General features: G+C 35.4%; 1 protein-coding gene across 1 annotated transcript in view; it reads left to right on the top strand.

Annotated features, from left to right (window-relative positions):
* Nucleotides 1-17,329, top strand: part of LOC132376121 (nucleolin-like) — an 89,263-nt gene extending 71,934 nt beyond the window's left edge. The window contains 3 exon segments of the mRNA XM_059941645.1: nucleotides 15,752-16,024; nucleotides 16,027-16,350; nucleotides 16,353-17,329. Of these exon segments, the coding sequence (XP_059797628.1) occupies nucleotides 15,752-16,024; nucleotides 16,027-16,350; nucleotides 16,353-17,329 (1,574 nt within the window).
* The last annotated feature ends 238 nt before the right edge of the window (nucleotides 17,330-17,567 follow it).

The following is a 17,567-nucleotide window of genomic DNA, read 5'->3' as shown; positions in this document are numbered from 1 at the left end:
ATTTCTACTACATTCATAATATTATATTTTTACAACATTATTGTAATCAGTAGCCCATATTTCATGTAAAGAGATGTGAAGTAATTTGTCTAAACCCGAGATATAGCATATGGCCAAGCTTCAGTCTGCCTTGTTCCAAAGCCAGACCTCTTTCCATAAATCAAGTTATCTCCAATTTACTTCATAAATAATAAATCTTTTTTATTATTCTTGTGCATGATAATCTACACAATTATTTATCAGTAAAGGTAATGCCAAAAATTCAGACAATTTCCATAAAAAATGAATGACAGATAATTTTAATGCAGATGTAACAATGTTCTTGAAAGTTATTTTTATAATGTTCAGAAATTACAGCAAAATTTATAATAAAAAAGTATTTAAAAAGCTGCATAAAAATGAAAATAAATTACAGTGAAAAAATGATCAATTTGTATGTAATAGCATTCTATATACAAACTGAAATTATTTTCTAAACTGAATGAAAATATTTCTCTCAGTACCAAAAACTAACTTATGTCATGCCTAAGTAGCACTTACTAACTGTAGAATTTAGTACAAGAATATTTAAGCAAATGATAGGATTCTGCAGTGGCTACTGAGGCTAGTTCATTTGCAGAAGAGGTTCTTTGAGCCAAAGCTGGGTTTTTTCTAAGTGCTGGACCAGCCAAGTTTTAGACAAGTTTTTCTGTCCTTGAGTTAATTGATATGATGTAATTGATTTCTGAGCCAGAAACCAAGATTATTTCCAAGACAAGAGAAAGAATCATGATCTCTTTCAAACTGATTTATAAGTCAGGGCTATAACTTTCTCAGTAGACTAAGGATTGAGAGCTTTGAGTTTCTATAGCAGGTTTGAGTTTCTATAGTAGGTTTGTTTCTTCACAAACAAACCTAAAAGACATTTTACCTGTATCTCAGTATTTTCATCTTTAAAATGGGCATATTTCTCTAAGGAAGTCCTCTGATCTTTGAAACTGTTGAATGTAGAATTGCTGAGGAAGCCATTTGGGATAAATGCTTAGAGATGAAAAATAAGAAGGGAAGTAAGTGGGCAGAGAGAGACAGCAAGAGAGAGAGAGAGAGAGAGAGAGAGAGAGAGAGAAAGAGAAGTAACAGGTGAATTTCAAAAGGAATTTATCTATGGAAATAAGAATTTCTCTATCAAAACAGAGACTTGCACATTTCACTTAAATGTTATCTTTTCAGGAAATTAAAGCATTTTGCTATTTTCAGAAGCTACCACTAGAACACTAAATAATTAGAAAAGGGGCTTAAAATTTATGAAAAGTGTTTATAGGGACAGGAGGCAGGTAATATAGAGGTCAATTTTAGGAGTAATATAGCAGATTAATCAACACTCTGACATTCTTTAACTCAACTTCACAGATAAGTCCAAGATGATCCTTGTTCTTCTTGATAAGGCTGAACCTTAATGGTGAAAACTCCTTAAATCCAGTCTCAACAAGAAGGGCACAATCAGGGCCTTGAAGGGCACTCTGTAAGCACAAAGGCATAAAGTGTTTGAAACATCAGAACCACAAATTACTTGAATCTAATTTTCAGGTGTACAAGAGGCCATTGTAACATGAGCGCTACAAGAAATGGAAAAAGTGAGATGTACTGCAGAACTTTGGATGGACTTAAAGCATGTGATGGATGAATGGAGAAGGGCGGCCAAGGAGCTGTTAAGTGAGGACTGAAGCCCGAGCCAGAATCTTGGCAGCCAACAAGTGAAGACATCAGCAGATTCTGAAAAGATTAAACAGATCACAATGAGAGGATACTGTGGTGATAAGGTTTCCCCAATAACTGGTGATAAACAGGATTTCTCAGATTATGAATGTCTAAACAAAGAGCAGGGAGACTATCAGCAAATCACTTATTGTTATTATTATTTGTTTGCTTTTGTTGTTGTCATTTTGTAATGAATGGAGACCTGATCGTTTCTCTGCTAAGAATCATTTTTCTTGGCTCTCCTGTTTACTAAATTAAAATGAACTTCTTAGCATGCAGTTATAAGCCCTCCATGATCTGGCTGGCTCTGACCTGCCTTCCCAACTCTTGACCTGACTACCACCTCACGCATTCTCCATTACCCTCTGCAACGTTGACCTGGTCAGTGCTCACTGGAAAAGTTCTCTCACTGACCACCTCTAGGCACTTCTTTCTCAGAGCATTTCTTTCATTTTCTTATGCCTTCTTCTGCTTTTTTTCCCCTAATTTCTAATGACCATTTGAAACCTCTGGCATGAAATCTTCCTTGATTCTTCCCCAAAGAAATTATCCTACATCTTTCGTTCCATTGTGAGACTTTGGTTTCTGATTATAGCACCTTAGAGATGATCCCCATATATTTCCTTCTGACAGACTTTGTGCAGCTGTCAGTCTCTCCACATGGGCTGTGTTTTGCTTAAGGCATGACTTGCCTTGTTTGTCTCTCCATCCCCAAACGCATAATAAACATGTCTGCCTGATTTTTGCTTCAATTGGTATGGAAGACTTTTGGTTTAGGAGATGACAACTTAAACTGGAAGAGCAAGAAGCTATGGTTACTATTATGGCTTTGATTTGTCATGCTGTAATCGCAGCATGTGGCAAAATATTAAGCACGCAAGGTGACATCAATGTTTCCAAACCCTTAGAAAACAGACCAGGGTGTATGCATGTGTGTGCAATTGAAAAAATTGAACTAATACTTTTTATTGACGTTTTCTACAATAAAAATTGTTGTTTAAAACATAAAATGAACTGAACAAAACAGATTGACAGAGTATTATTCCTGTGCCTATTTCTACCCTGACGACGTGAATTTAGGGCAAGCTATCAGCCTTTTTGAGATTTATTTTCTTCTGTTATGGAATAAAGGTGTTGCAGCAAAGGTGATCTCCAAGCTACAGCTCAGCTTTATAGCTCCATGATTCTGTTATACCCCATACTAACAGAAGTAGCAACTTATGACTTATTTTCATCTTCTCGGTTTGTGTATCATATAAACGCTCATGTCTATCATTCCTGATTAGAGGGGTTTGGTTAGGAAGAGTAATGGGCTGGGCATGTGGATGATGACAGCCAGCCCCCAGCTAATAGTCCTCGGGAGAATGAGGGTCATCCCTGAGTATTCAAGGCATTGACTGAAAGAGACATTTAGGGTGTCCAAGCTGGATGAGGGAAAGTGCTCTCGTCTGGCACTAGGCCTGTTCTGTCTTAGTTCAGGCTGCTAGAACAAAATGTAACATACCGAGTGGCTTAAACAATGAGACATATATTTCTTACAGTCATGGAGGCTGGGAAGTCCAAGATCAAGGTGCTGGCAGATTTCATTCCTGGTGAGAGCTCTCTTTCTGATTTACAAATGGCCCCTTCCTGCAGTGTCTCTTTTGGTAGAGAGATAGGTAGAGACAGAGATAGAGAGAGAGAGAGATCTGGTCTCTCTTCCTCTTCTTGTAAGGGCACCAATCCCATCATTGGGGCCCCACCATCGTAACCTCATTTAAACTAATTACCTCCCAAAGGCCAGATTTCCATGTGTCATCACGTTGGGGGGTTAGGGCTTCAACATATGCATTTTGGGGGGACACAAGCATTCAGTGCATAACATTCCACGATCATTTCCTTTGGATTAATCAGAGTCCCAGGGCTAGGGGGTTGTAATTAAAACAGAGAAAAACCAGGTAACTGAGGAGGTTTGGTGGGACGTCAAGAACCCAGGGTGAAGCTGCTGCATCTCACCCGCAGATGGCAGTAAGGCTGTCTGCAGCAGATTCTCTAACGGGTGAGCCCCATACAATATTGAGATTGGTTGCTTTAGGGCAATGACCAGTGAATCAAGAGGCCAAGTAAGAATGTGGAGGCATTCTAGTTCTGAGACTTTGCATTCACCTTCCCCACTGAGCCAGAGACTCAAGCAAGAAAGAGGTTCAACTTTCCAACAAATGTGCAGCACCAGTGAGCAAAGCAAAAAGAAAATCAATGTTATTTTTGATCAACTTTTTAATCAACTCTTTTGATTTTTTTCCTGCTCTATTATTCATCTGTGCTGGTAGCACTTAGGGCAAAGGATGATAAAACATTTATATGGATGATTTTATGGTTGCTTTCAGCTCTAATTTTCTATATCTTTACATACAAATAGAGTTTAATAGAAGAGTAGAGGAGTTGTGCTTTTGGCAGCATAACTAAATTTACTGGAGCTGTGAAATTTGGTCTTTACAAGTGGGACAGAATAATGAGGGAGGTGAGTTAAAATAAGGCTGAATATAAGAGAGTTGCCTTGTATACACCACACTCTAAAACCTGATAGCTCTTTACTTCTATATGAAGCAAAATGCACTTATTCAGAACATGAGTTTTAAAAGTTTTTTTAAAGAAATCTCTTATTTATGTCCTTGAAACATAAAAAGACCTCACTTTGGAGGAAAAAAAACCTGAGTAATATTTTGTGCTTATGGTGTGTATGTTTATAAAACTTAAAAAAATAAACCTATTCCAAGAGATTAAAGACTTAAGAAAACTTCACCCCCTTCCATAACAATGCAGTGTCGTATTTTTATTCTTGGTCCCATGTCTGACTTGATTTGTGAATTACCGTTTGTTAAAGACTTCAGATATCCTGGACACCCAGAAGTTGTTTCCATGTTCTATAGTCAGCATGTGAAATGTTATTTAAAGCCCACATTTTTCTTTTAAATATTACCCCGTGGTTTCAATTCTACAGAGGTCGAATTTCAACCCAACTCCTTGGACTTCCAGGCCTGGAAACCTTTTAGCACACTCTGTCTCTGTTTCCATCTCCTGAAAAAGTTGTCTCTGCAGACAGAGGTTTGGCATCTGCATACTTCCTTCACATATTATATATGACTTATGGAACCTGGGGAAACCAAAAAGCCTCATGGATGGAAAACATGGAATGTATAAGAATCCCCGGATATCTGCATTCAGTTGTTTAGTATTTCTTCATTAATGAAGTTAAAATTTAGAAATTAAAACTCAAAATCAGATGTTTTAAAGAGGGTTAGAACATAACACATTTATTTATTTATTTATTTATTTATATTGGAATATAATTGACATACAATATTATATTAGTTTTAATTGTATTGTACAGTGATTTGACACTTACATTATGAAATGATCACCACGATAACTCTAGTAACCATCTGTCTCTATACAAAGTTATTACATTGTTATCGACCATATTCCTTATGCTCTATGTTACATCCCAGTGGGTTATTTATTTTAGAACTGGAGGTTTGTACTTCTTAATCCCCTCCACTTATTTCACCCATCTCCCCACCTCACTCTCCTCTGGCAAGCACCCATTTGTTTTCTGTTTCTATGAGTCTGTTTTTGTGTTGTTTTGTTTGTTGGTTTGTTTTGTTTTCTAAATTCCACATATAAGTGAGATCATATGGCATTTGTCTTTCTGATTTATTTCACTTAGCATAATATCCTCTAGATCCATCCATTTGTCTTAAATGGCAAGATTTTATTTTTTATGGCTGAGTATTATTCCATTATATTTCCAAGCAATAACATTTCTTCTTTATCCATTCATCTACTGATGGTCACTCAAGTTGTTTCTATCTCCTGGCCACTGTATATAATGCTGCAGTGAACATCAGAGTGCATATATCTTTTCAAATTTTTGTTTTTGTTTTCTTCAGGTGAACTCATACAATGCAACATCAAAAAATCAAACAAACTGATTAAAAAATGGGCTGAGAACATGAAAAGACATTTTTCCAGAGAAGACATATAGATGGCCAACAGGCATAGGAAAAGATGCTCAACATCACTAATCAGGGAAATGCAAAGGAAAACCACACTGCTGTATCACCTCATACCAAGTCAGAATAGCTATCATCAAAAAAAACAAGAAAAGACAAGTGTTGGCAGGAATGTGAAGAAGAGGGAACACTCATGCGCTGTTGGTTGGATTGTAAATTTGTGCAGCCTCTACGGAAAACAAGATGAAGATTCCCCAAAAACTTAAAAATAAAACTGCCATATGATCCAGCAGTTTCACAACAAAATGTACTTAAAAAGCTAGGGAATTCATTGTGGAATTACAGGACAAATCTTGAAACCTGTGCTACAGTGTATGTCAAAGCATGTTTTCTGAATGATCAGATTTTTTTTTCTGGTCATCCCAAGTCAGTTCTAGATTTGATATAGTCCTATATTTTTGCCACATTAGGTGAAAACTCAGTTTATTATTGCTGTTTTGGCTCCGTAGTGGTAAAATACTGGATACAAAACCCCCAGAGTCCAGATCTACTCATGGTTGAATAAGCAATTCAGTGTGTGGCAGATTCTATTCAGCATGTTACATAGCAAGGTTTGGTAACCTGAGAGTAAGCACTGAAAAAGTCAATTGTGTTTATGATTGGAAATGGAAGTACAGTAGTATTTTCAATTATCTCAAAGGTTATATTCAATATTTTAAAGTGCATAATTCCATTTGCTGTCTTTATTAAGTTTTATGACATAGTTTTTTTTACTTAGGGACAACTGATGATAAAACATTATTGGAATGATTTTGAAGCTTCTTCCAGCTCTAATACAATATATTAAAAAATAAGAGAATTGCCTTGTATATACAACACTCTAAAACCTGATAGTACTTTACTTCTATATTAACCAAGATATACTTATTTGGAACATGATTTCGAAATTCCTTCTATTCATTACTTCTTTTCTTATATTTTCTGTTTTATATGTTATATATGTGTATATATATATATACTTATCTCCTAGATATATTATCTAGCTCCTAGCATTTTTAATAACAAAAACACTTAAGGCTATGAATTTGCTTTTGGGAAAATCTTTGACCATATATTCTGCTTCTTATATAAATTGTTTTTTAAAAATTATTTTCTAAATATCCTATAATTGCAGCATAATTTCCTATTTCCTCCAGAAACTCTTTATGTAAGATTTTCTTATTTTTGAAAATTTAATTTCCAGGGCTTCCCTGGTGGCACAGTGGTTGAGAATCTGCCTGCTAATGCAGGGGACACGGGTTCGAGCCCTGGTCTGGGAAGATCCCACATGCCGCGGAGCAGCTAGGCCCGTGAGCCACAACTACTGAGCCTGCGCGTCCGGAGCCTGTGCTCCGCAACGAGAGGCCACGATAGTGAGAGGCCCGTGCACCGCAATGAAGAGTGGCCCCCGCTTGCCACAACTAGAGAAAGCCCTCGCACAGAAACGAAGACCCAATACAGCCAAAAATAAATAAATAAATAAATTAATTAAAATGAATAATGCTAAAAAAAATTTAATTTCCATATAATTAGTCTTTTATATTCTAATTTATTTTTACCTACTTGTTCTGTGTACTGCTACATCGTTTCCACTGTATTTCTTGTATTTCTAAATATTTAAAAATTTTTGTTGTTCAATTTTAATGCTACATTATCCATAAAATTTGATCACTGTTGTAGACATAGTTATAGATTTTATATAAAATAATATAAAAAATAAAAAAAACTTATCCTTGCTTATTTCACCTGAATCCTACTTGACCAGCTACTCCTTCTGAGATTCCTACTTTATTTTGTATTTTCTTCAAATATATTTTCAGAATATTTTACTTTGAAACATTCCAAAAAACTTATTTTAGATTGTCTGTTTTACAAAACACATGGTTAGAGAATTTTTTTTGTTGGGGAGCTCAATCTAAGAGTCCTCGTCTTTTGATAGAGGAATTAAAACATTTGTATATATTGTGGTAACAGATATATCAATTTTTACTGAAATCAATTTATTCATAATTTTTATACTCCTTTTTTGTTCCCTGTGTTTTGTCTCTTTTATGTTATAAGCTAAGTTTTTTCTTTCTCTTTTGAAGTTTTCCAATAGTAATGTAAAAGAAATTGTCCTGTTTCTATTCTTTGTTACCCTTAAGTGTTTGAAAAAAGTATTGTACTAATCTTTCAATTATTAGCTGATTCTTATTTCATTTATCACTTGAGAATGTTATCACTTGCATTTCTCATTTGTTTTTCCTGCTCTTGTTAGTATAATCCCACATCCAAAATGAAGTTTTTAATTATTGGGTTTTGCAATTTATGTCTTCTCTTACAATTTTTCAAAAACATTTGAATAATTTTATAATTATATTCACAGAAACAATTTAGTTTTAATTTCATAATTAAGCAGTTTTAGTGTTCAGTATATATTTAAGAAACATCTTCAACTTGGGCCCACTGGTAGAATATTTCTTTAATTCTTATATATCTGAGAATGCTTATCATTTTCTTCAGAAATTAGAAAAACACAATTTCTGCATTAAAAAAATACTGGTTTATAAACATTTTTACTCAAAACTCCTCAGTCACTCATCTATCTGTTTCAATTTTTTATGTAATAAGAAGTAAATAAGAAGCAGCTTTTTTTTTTCCAACTAATATTTTGTATTTTTCTGGCTTGGATGCCTATATTTATTTTCCTTGAAATAATACAAAAATAATTAGATTAAGAATGGGATACTGAATAGACTATAAAACCTTTACACTATGAAAAGGAATCAAATTCTCATCCAAGTTGTGGAATCTTATATTAAGAAAATAAAGTCAAAAAGGAGGAAAATGTATAATTAAGCAGAATTGCATTTAGCCAGTTGACCTTAATTACAAGCTTGAAAATGTGTTAAATGAGTCCAAGAGAAGTGATTCCTGGAAAGAACAATGAAGAAAAAACATCTGAGTTTTCTTCCTTTATTTATGTACTCTGGAGTGCAACTGGTATGGGATCCCACGTGCTAGGCTGTGTGCCAGGTGCTTGTTATGTGTTCTTTTCCTCAGAAAGTTAATACCATAATAGAGGGAGACACGTCTTTAAACAAGTGTGAAAAAAAAATGAAAATATTGTCAATGTGATAATAAAAGCCTATCAGGGATAGTATTAGACCCAAAGGAAAGAACACAGTCAATTCTGAGCTAGCAGGTCATAGATCTCAGGGAAACTAGTGACTATGCCTGAGGTTCCTGCCCCATCCCATTTCCTTAAGAGAAATGTTGCTCCTGATGATGCCCAATGCTTCAAAAATGAAACCAGGGTTGTCTGTGCTCCATGGATTTAATCAACACGATACCATGGTTGAGGGATTGGGTGACACAATTCGGGAAAACATGTTTGTTTTGGTTTGATTTTTTGCTTTATTTTGTTTTGTTTTATTCTGTTATTGGAAACAAATTGTATCCACATTTCTAAAGGCAGAGAGGACAAAGGAAGGGAGGACTCGTGATCCATATGAAACCACAAATAAAATAATTTTAAAATGTTTGTTTTGCACTTTTTGCTTTGTTTTTTTATTGTAAAAATCTGCCAGTATTAAGAAAACATTTATTGGAATTAGTGAGAGGAGAAAATGTCTCATTGAAGTGTTCTTTGGAAGAATTCAACTGAATGTTAACTGGACGAGCTCACATAAGTCAGAAGGTGGGAGAACTGATTGACTTATTCTGTCCCCAAACATAGGTAGAAGTATACAAATTATGGTATAATCATTTAAAATTTGAAATTATCCTTTTTGTTTTCATAAACATTATGCCCAGTTAACTAACCCAAAAGTTAAACCACACGTAAGCAACTATTCCTTTGCTGTAAACTGTCTGTTCTAACCCTTTCTCAAACCAGGTCTATGATTTGGCACTTCCATATCATCAATGGTCTTCTGTTCTGGCTCTGTGTTCCCAAGACCTGGGAAGCTTTGTAAACAGCAGAGCCTGCTCCCCCACCCACTTCCAAAAAGAAAACAAAAAAAAAAGATTCTAATTTAACAGGTCTGCTCAGAGACCTGATAAGGGTATTAAAAAATTCCTCCTATTTATGAGGCTGTAAGGCACAGCCACTGACCTACTGAGAACCACTAACATTTAGAAAGGGAATGAATACCTCCAAGAAAAAGGAAAAAGAAGGATGGTGATATGATGTAATTTTACTATTGTTTTTAGCATCTGGCTATTACTATTATTACTACCAGTCTATAATTAATATTAGTATTTCTTTTGTACTTAGAGACTGTGAAGGTATATTAAATTATATAAAATATAGTGGGACTTTTTTTTTTTAAGTTTTCTTCAAGGAGCTTATATCTATCAAGGAATAAATGTAAAAAATTCTATTCTATTCTATTCTATTCTATTCTATTCTATTCTATTCTATTCTATTCTACTCATGTTGAGAGTAGAATGTATGAAGTGCCATTGTTCTACAGTAGTTAATTTAGTTCACGGGGTAGAGGTGAGGTTGAACGAATGCTACAGAAACAAAAGGGGGCATTTCAGTCAGACTTTATTGGTTAGAATTTTCTATGTAGGAAAAGGAGGAATTGGGAAGAGGTTGAATACTGGCATCCAGATGAAGAAAGCAACACAGGTGTTTGTTTGATCCATTATAGTGAGGGGGGAAATTGAGACTTAGACTAATCAGATGGCTTACCAAAGACAGTATTTGCTGTCAGAGCCAATATTCCCCTCCTCCTTTTTTTAAAAAGAAATTTCCTGTTTTAGTGGTCTTTTCACTGAACTATGTCACTAAGGACTGGGAACCACCCAAGTCTCAAGAACCTTTTCTCTACTTGCTAAGTTTTCTAGCCTTTTAAAAAAATGTATTTTAAGGAAATACAGAGAAATAGATGGCATTTTATGAAGATATATTGGTCTTGTTAAGACGTTCAGTTTAAACAACAATTCAATAATTAATCAATACTATTGTTATTTTGAGAAAATACAAGCTCATTTTGGGAAATAACTTGCAATTGGGAAGCTGTAGATTACTTGATGTTGTTTAAAATTGTGCTTATACTAGAAAATATATAATGTACTTAAAATCTTCATGTAGGCAAATAACTCTTTAAATTCCCTTTTCTGTATTACTTTTTATTCAATGAAATAATTTTATTTAGGTCTCTGTATCAACTGTATGAAAAGTTGATCTAGAACTGATTTTAGTGCCAGATTCTACAATGAACTTATTGACAAGGAATAATATTTTGAATTTAGTTTTTGAATTTTAAAAATTTGCCCAGTGTTTTTTTGAAGTAGATTTGTCCTTTGAAGAAACAAAGGCATCCATATACTTGAGATGAGAAAAAGAATTATGCAATAGAAATGATTACTCTTACAGAATGAATTGTGGAATATTTAAAATGAAGTGTATGTACTTTGGATAAGTATATTGTGAAGAGTGAGTTTTGTAGCTGATCTTTCAAAGGTATTTGGGTTTAAATCCCAGATTCATCACTCTATGTGAACCTGGATTAGCATTTAAAATTTCTAAGCCTATCTCCTCAACCTTAATAAGAATTACATATGGTTATTTTGAGGATTTAAATCCCTGCCTGGTACATAGTTAGAGCTTAAGAAAGATCAACGATCTGTTTCTCTTCTCCTTTGTTTTGTCTTCTGGAAGAAGGTTCTGATATCAGTTTCTGTTACAACTTGTGGTTATGAAGGGAAAGGTATAGTAACAACTCCTTTTCTGTGACCCACCAAGTTGGTATTCACAGTCAGCTGGCAAAACTATCACTGTGTTTGTTTGCACCATTGGAAGTATTGCTAATGCACCAGTTTTAAACATCTGTCAGCTCTGGGCACCAACAGCATGGCTACAGTTGTTAAGTCTTGGTCAAGTTCAAACATGCATTTAAAGCAATGTCTGAATGAGTGACTTAATACAACTCTTTATAAATACAACAGAATACATTCATTAGAAATGGCTGACTGAGAAAGGCAAATATTGAATGGTATCACTTATATGTGGAACCTAAAAAAGCTGAACTAATAGATATGAGACTGGAATGGTGGTTACCAGGGGATGGAAGGTGGGGAAAAAGGGTAATTGTTGGTCAGAATACAAACTTCCAGATATAAGCTGAATAAGTTCTGGGGATCTAATGTACAGCATAGTGATTATAATTAATAATACTGTATTATGTTCTTGAAAGTTGCTAAGACAGCAATTATTAATATAATTTAATATTCTCACCACAAAAGGGAACGGTAGTTATATGATGTGATGTAAATATTAACTAATGCTATGGTGGTAATTATTTTGCAATATATATGTGTATCAAGTCAACACGTTGTACATCTTAAACTCACAATACTGTATGTCAATTATATCTCAATACAGCTGGAAAAGAAAAAAAAAGAAAAAAGAAATGGCTGATCCACTTCATAGATGAATAACTATATGTTAATTACCATAGTGTTTTAAGCATAATTACAAATAGCAAAACACATTTTAAAAACCTGATGGTGGGGTTCTGATATGAATTTATAATTCATCCTCTAGAAATTGGTAAAACTTCTATTTCAATATAAAGCTGAGGTGTTTGTTTTGTTTTGTTTTGTTTCCTGGAATGACTGCAACTTTGCTGCTTCTTTACTCTTCTTAGTTTGGATGATTCTCTGCTCTGTGTCTCACCCTATTTTTCCTCTTCCCGGACTGTGCTAAAGTCACTTTCTTATACTCATTTATTCACTAAGTTTTTACCCAGTCCCTATTATGTATCAAGCACTACTCTAGGCATTGGAATGCAATGCAAAAGGAATGACAAAACCCCTGTACCCATAGGAATTTATAGAGCAGGAGACAGAAAACAAAATCCATACATAGTTGTTTCAGGCAGTGCTCTGTGCTGCATAGAGAAACAAGTACTGTAAGGAGTTGGGCAGAGAGAGTGAGGTTGTTGTGGTTTAGTGGGATATTTGGAGGTCTCTGTGAGAGGACACTCCTTGACTAGAGACCTGCTATAAAGTCTGGATGTTAAAGGAAAACTACAGAGAACTTTTATTCTCTATCTGCAATTGCCTTAGATTTCAAAGAGTCTTTATCAAATATCAGATCAAAAAATTGCTTTCTAAAATATATTATGGGGGACTTCCCTGATGGCGCAGTGGTTAAGAATCCACCTGCCAATGCAGGGGACACAGGTTCGAGCCCTGGTCTGGGAAGATCCCACATGCCGTGGAGCAACGAAGTCCATGCGTCACAACTACTGAGCCTGTGCTCTAGAGCCTGCGAGCCACAACTGCTGAGCCCACGTGCCACAACTACTGAAGCCCACGCACCTAGAGCCCCTGCTCCACAACAAGAGAAGCCACCACAATGAGAAGCCTGTGCACTGCAATGAAGAGTAACCCTCACTCGCCGCAACTAGAGAAAACCCGCACGCAGCAATGAAGACCCAACGCAGCCAAAACTAACTAAATAAATTAATTAATTAAGAATAAAATAAAATATATGGTGTAAAGCTTGATAGCAAGTACTTACTACTGGACATGGCTTCACACTCTGTATTTGCCCCCCACCCCTTTTCTCACTCTGTCTCTTCCTCATCCTCTCTCTTCCCCTCTCTCCCTCCTTTCCCTCCCTTTTTTCCTTCCCTTTCTTTCCCTTCCCCTCTCCTTATATTTCTCTGGCTCCTGTAGACTTGGAATTCATTGATTATCCATTTCATAACTCCTGTTTATAGGATTCGCCATCAGTAAAGGAAGGATTTTAAAGGTGTGGTGGAAAAGACTGAAATATTTATTTCAAAAGTGACCAATATAGAAATAAATATAATTGACATGATTATCTAATTATAAATCTTTTAACTGGTCATTGTTTTGATACATTTTGGATTAAGCTCAAATAAAATTTTAGTTTTGAAATTATAGGAACGATCTACGGAGAAGAAAAATAAAAGCAAATTTCTGCACAAAGTCTAGTATTTTTAAAGGTTATCTACAGAAATTCTAGATATGTGTTTTCCTACAACATAAATAAAATAGATTTATCTTTTCTACCCACCATGACTATTTAATAAATATAGTGAAGAAAAAAGCTTATATATTAAAAAAAATTTTATTTTTCTATACTGACTCTATCAAGCCTATCCCAACTGTATTGGGATAGGAGGAAAAATAACTACATGAAATATGAAAAGTTCAGTAGGTAATTTAAGATTACCCAAGGTAGAGAAATGTTAACATTTATTGTATATCTGACACACACACAATAACATTTCTGTAATATTTATTTATTAAAACAAACCTAAGAGGTTATCCATGCCACTACTTTACAGATAAGGAGTTTCACAGGGTAACTTTCCCAAGGTTAGTTACATATCAGCCCCCTCAAAAGTCGGGATTTTTAAGGTCTTTCTAGATTGTAAAAAGCGTGCTCTATTCCTTGTAATATGTATCCTCCCTAGAAAAACAATCAGGCATGGATGGGGTGCTCAGAGAAGATAGGAGTAGACATGAAATATTGAATCAGCCAACTGCTATTTTTCCTAGAATTGACCCCAGATGTAGATAAAGATTCAGAGTTTCCATCAAAGTAGTATTTTAAATTTAGATGGTGAAACTTCATGCAAAATCAAGTCAGTTATATTGATTCCCATTTTCTACAAATTAAGATAAAGGCATTTTTGCTTTTTTTACACTCCTTTCATGATCTACTAAAGACATTAAGAACACAATATTGAAATTTACTGTGGACTATCCATTTTCACAATGACATCAATTCTTTAGCCTAATATTTAAATGCCAGATCAGTCCCTAGTAATGGAATTGTTGGCTGATATAAGAAATTGCTTAATTAATTTTACTCAAATTACTTTTATTTTCCATTGCAATATAAGTTAATAAAACGAAAAGGATGACACATTTAAACTCACTGTTCATTACGCAGGTGATAATGATCTTATATACAGAAAATTCTGAAGACTCAACCAAAAAACTGTTGGAACTAATCTATGAATTCAGTAAAGCTGCAGGTTATAAAATCAACATACAGAAATCAGTTGTGTTTTTATACATCAATAGCTAAATATCTGAAAAAGGAATAAAGAAAACAATTCCATTCACAATAGTATCAAAAGCCATAAAACACTTAGGAATAAATTTAACTAAAGAAGTGAAAGATTTGTACAATGAAAACTACAATACTTTGATGAAAGAAACTGAATAAGATACAAATGGAAAGATATCCCTTGTTTATGGATCAGAAAAATTTATATTAATAAAATGTTCATACTACACAAAGCCATCTATAGATTCAATGTAATCCCTATCAAAATTCCAATGGCATTTTTCACAGAAATAGAAAAAAAACCTTTAAATTTGTGTGAAGCCACAAAAGCTCTCAAATAACCAAAGCAATCTTGAGAAAGAAGAATGATGCTGAAGGCATCACACTTCCTGATTTTAAATGTGCTACAAAGTTATAGTGAGCAAAGAGTATGGTACTGGCATAATAACAGATACATAGATCAACGAGACAGAATAGAGAATCCATAAAACCCTCTGCATATAAGGTCAGTTGATATTTAATAAGTGAGCTAAGAATACTCAATGGGGAAAGGATAGTCTCTTCATAAATGGTGTTGGGAAAACTGGATAACCACATACAGAAAAATGAAACTGGATCCCTATCTTATACCACTCACAAAAATTAACTCAAAATATTTTAAACCCTTAAAAATAAGACCAGAAACCATAAAAGTTTCAGAAGAAAACATATGGGGAAAGCCTATTAATCTTGGTAATATTTTTGAGGGTATGACACCAAAAGCACAAGCAACAAAATACAAAAAGCAGCAAGTGGGACTACATCAAACTAAAAAGTTTCTGCACAGCAAAAAAACCCCCCAAAACAATCAGCAGTGTGAAAAGGCAACCTATGGAATGGAAGAACATATTTGCAAACCATATATTGTATAAAGAGTTAATTTCCAAAATATATAAAGACTCATCAGTTGATGAGGATGACGAAGATGAAGATGACGATGATGAAGATGATGAGAATGACGAAGATAAATCTGAAGAAGAAGCTATGGAGACTGCACCAGCCAAAGGAAAGAAAGTTCCAGCAAAGGCTGCTCCTGCGAAGGCAAAGGGCACTGCTGAAGATGAAGAGGAGGATGACGAGGATGACGAGGAGGAGGAAGAAGAGGAGGAAGAGGAGGAAGAACCTGTCAAAGAAGCACCTGGAAAACAAAAGAAGGAAATGACCAAACAAAAACAGCTCCTGAAGCCAAGAAACAGAAAGTGGAAGCCACAGAACCAACTACATCTTTCAATCTCTTTGTTGGAAACCTGAACTTCAGTACATCTTCTCCTGAATTGAAAACGGGTATCAGTGACCTTTTTGCTAAAAATGATCTTGCAGTTGTTGATGTCAGAATTGGTGTGTCTAGGAAGTTTGGCTATGTGGATTTTGAATCTGCTGAAGACCTGGGAAAAGCCTTGGAACTCACTGGTTTGAAAGTCTTTGGCAATGAAATTAAACTTGAAAAACCAAAGGGAAAAGGCAATAAGAAAGATCGAGATGCGAGAACACTTTTGGCTAAAATCTGCCTTATAAAATTACTCAGGAAGAATTAAAAGAAGTGTTTGAAGATGCTGTAGTGATCAGATTAGTCAGCAAGGATGGGAAGAGTAAAGGGATTGCTTATATTGAATTTAAGACAGAAACTGATTCAGAGAAAAACTTGGAAGAAAAGCAGGGAACAGAGATAGATGGGCGATCCATTTCCCTGTACTATACCAGAGAGAAAGGTCAAAGTCAAGACTATAGAGGTGGAGAGAATAGCACTTGGAGTGGTGAATCAAAAACCCTGGTTTTGAGCAACCTCTCCTATAGTGCAACAGAAGAAACTCTTCAGGAAGCATTTGAGAAGGCAACGTTTATCAAAGTGCCCCAGAACCAAAATGGCAAATCTAAAGGCTATGCAATTATAGAATTTGCTTCATTTGAAGATGCTAAAGAAGCTTTAAATTCATGTAATAAAATGGAAATTGAGGGCAGAGCAATCAGGCTGGAGTTGCAAGAACCCAGGGGATCACCTAATGCAAGAAGCCAGCCATCCAAAACTCTGTTTGTCAAAGGTCTGTCTGAGGATACTACAGAAGAGACACTAAAGGAGTCATTTGATGGCTCCATTCATGCAAATATAGTCACTAAACGGGAGACTGGATCCTCCAAGGGGCTTGGTTTTGTAGACTTCAACAGCGAGGAAGATGCCAAAGCTGCCAAGGAGACCATGGAAGATGGTGAAATTGATGGAAACAAAGTTAATCTGGACTGGGCCAAGCCTAAGCGTGAAGGTGGCTTTGGAGGCCAAGGTGGTGGCAGAGGTGGCCGAGGTGGATCTGGTGGCAGAGGCTGGGGAGGCTTTGGAGGGTGAGGAGGCTTCCAAGGAGGCAGAGGAGGAGGAGGAGACCACAAGCCACAAGGAAAGAAGAAGTTTCTTCTATCCCTGTCTTTCCCTCTTCCAGTTGAAAGAAAAGACTCTGGGGTGTTTACTCTGTTACCTGCTCAGTGACAGAGCCTTCTGAGGACATTCCAAGAGAGTATACAGCCCTGTGGTCTACTTGGAAATCCGCATAGATAACATTTCAAGGGAGATGATCCTGTTGGTGTTCACTAGATATTCGTATAAACTTTTTAAAGAGATGAGTGATGGAGCTAACCCTTATCTGTAAGTTTTGAATTTATATTGTTTCCTCCCATGTACAAAACCATTTTTTTCCTACGGAATTTTTTGGTTTTGGTTTTTTTGT

The sequence above is a fragment of the Balaenoptera ricei genome, chromosome 12 (assembly GCF_028023285.1).
Source record: "Balaenoptera ricei isolate mBalRic1 chromosome 12, mBalRic1.hap2, whole genome shotgun sequence".
In the NCBI taxonomy this organism is placed as follows: Eukaryota; Metazoa; Chordata; class Mammalia; order Artiodactyla; family Balaenopteridae; genus Balaenoptera; species Balaenoptera ricei.
This window is presented reverse-complemented; position numbering and strand designations above follow the sequence as displayed.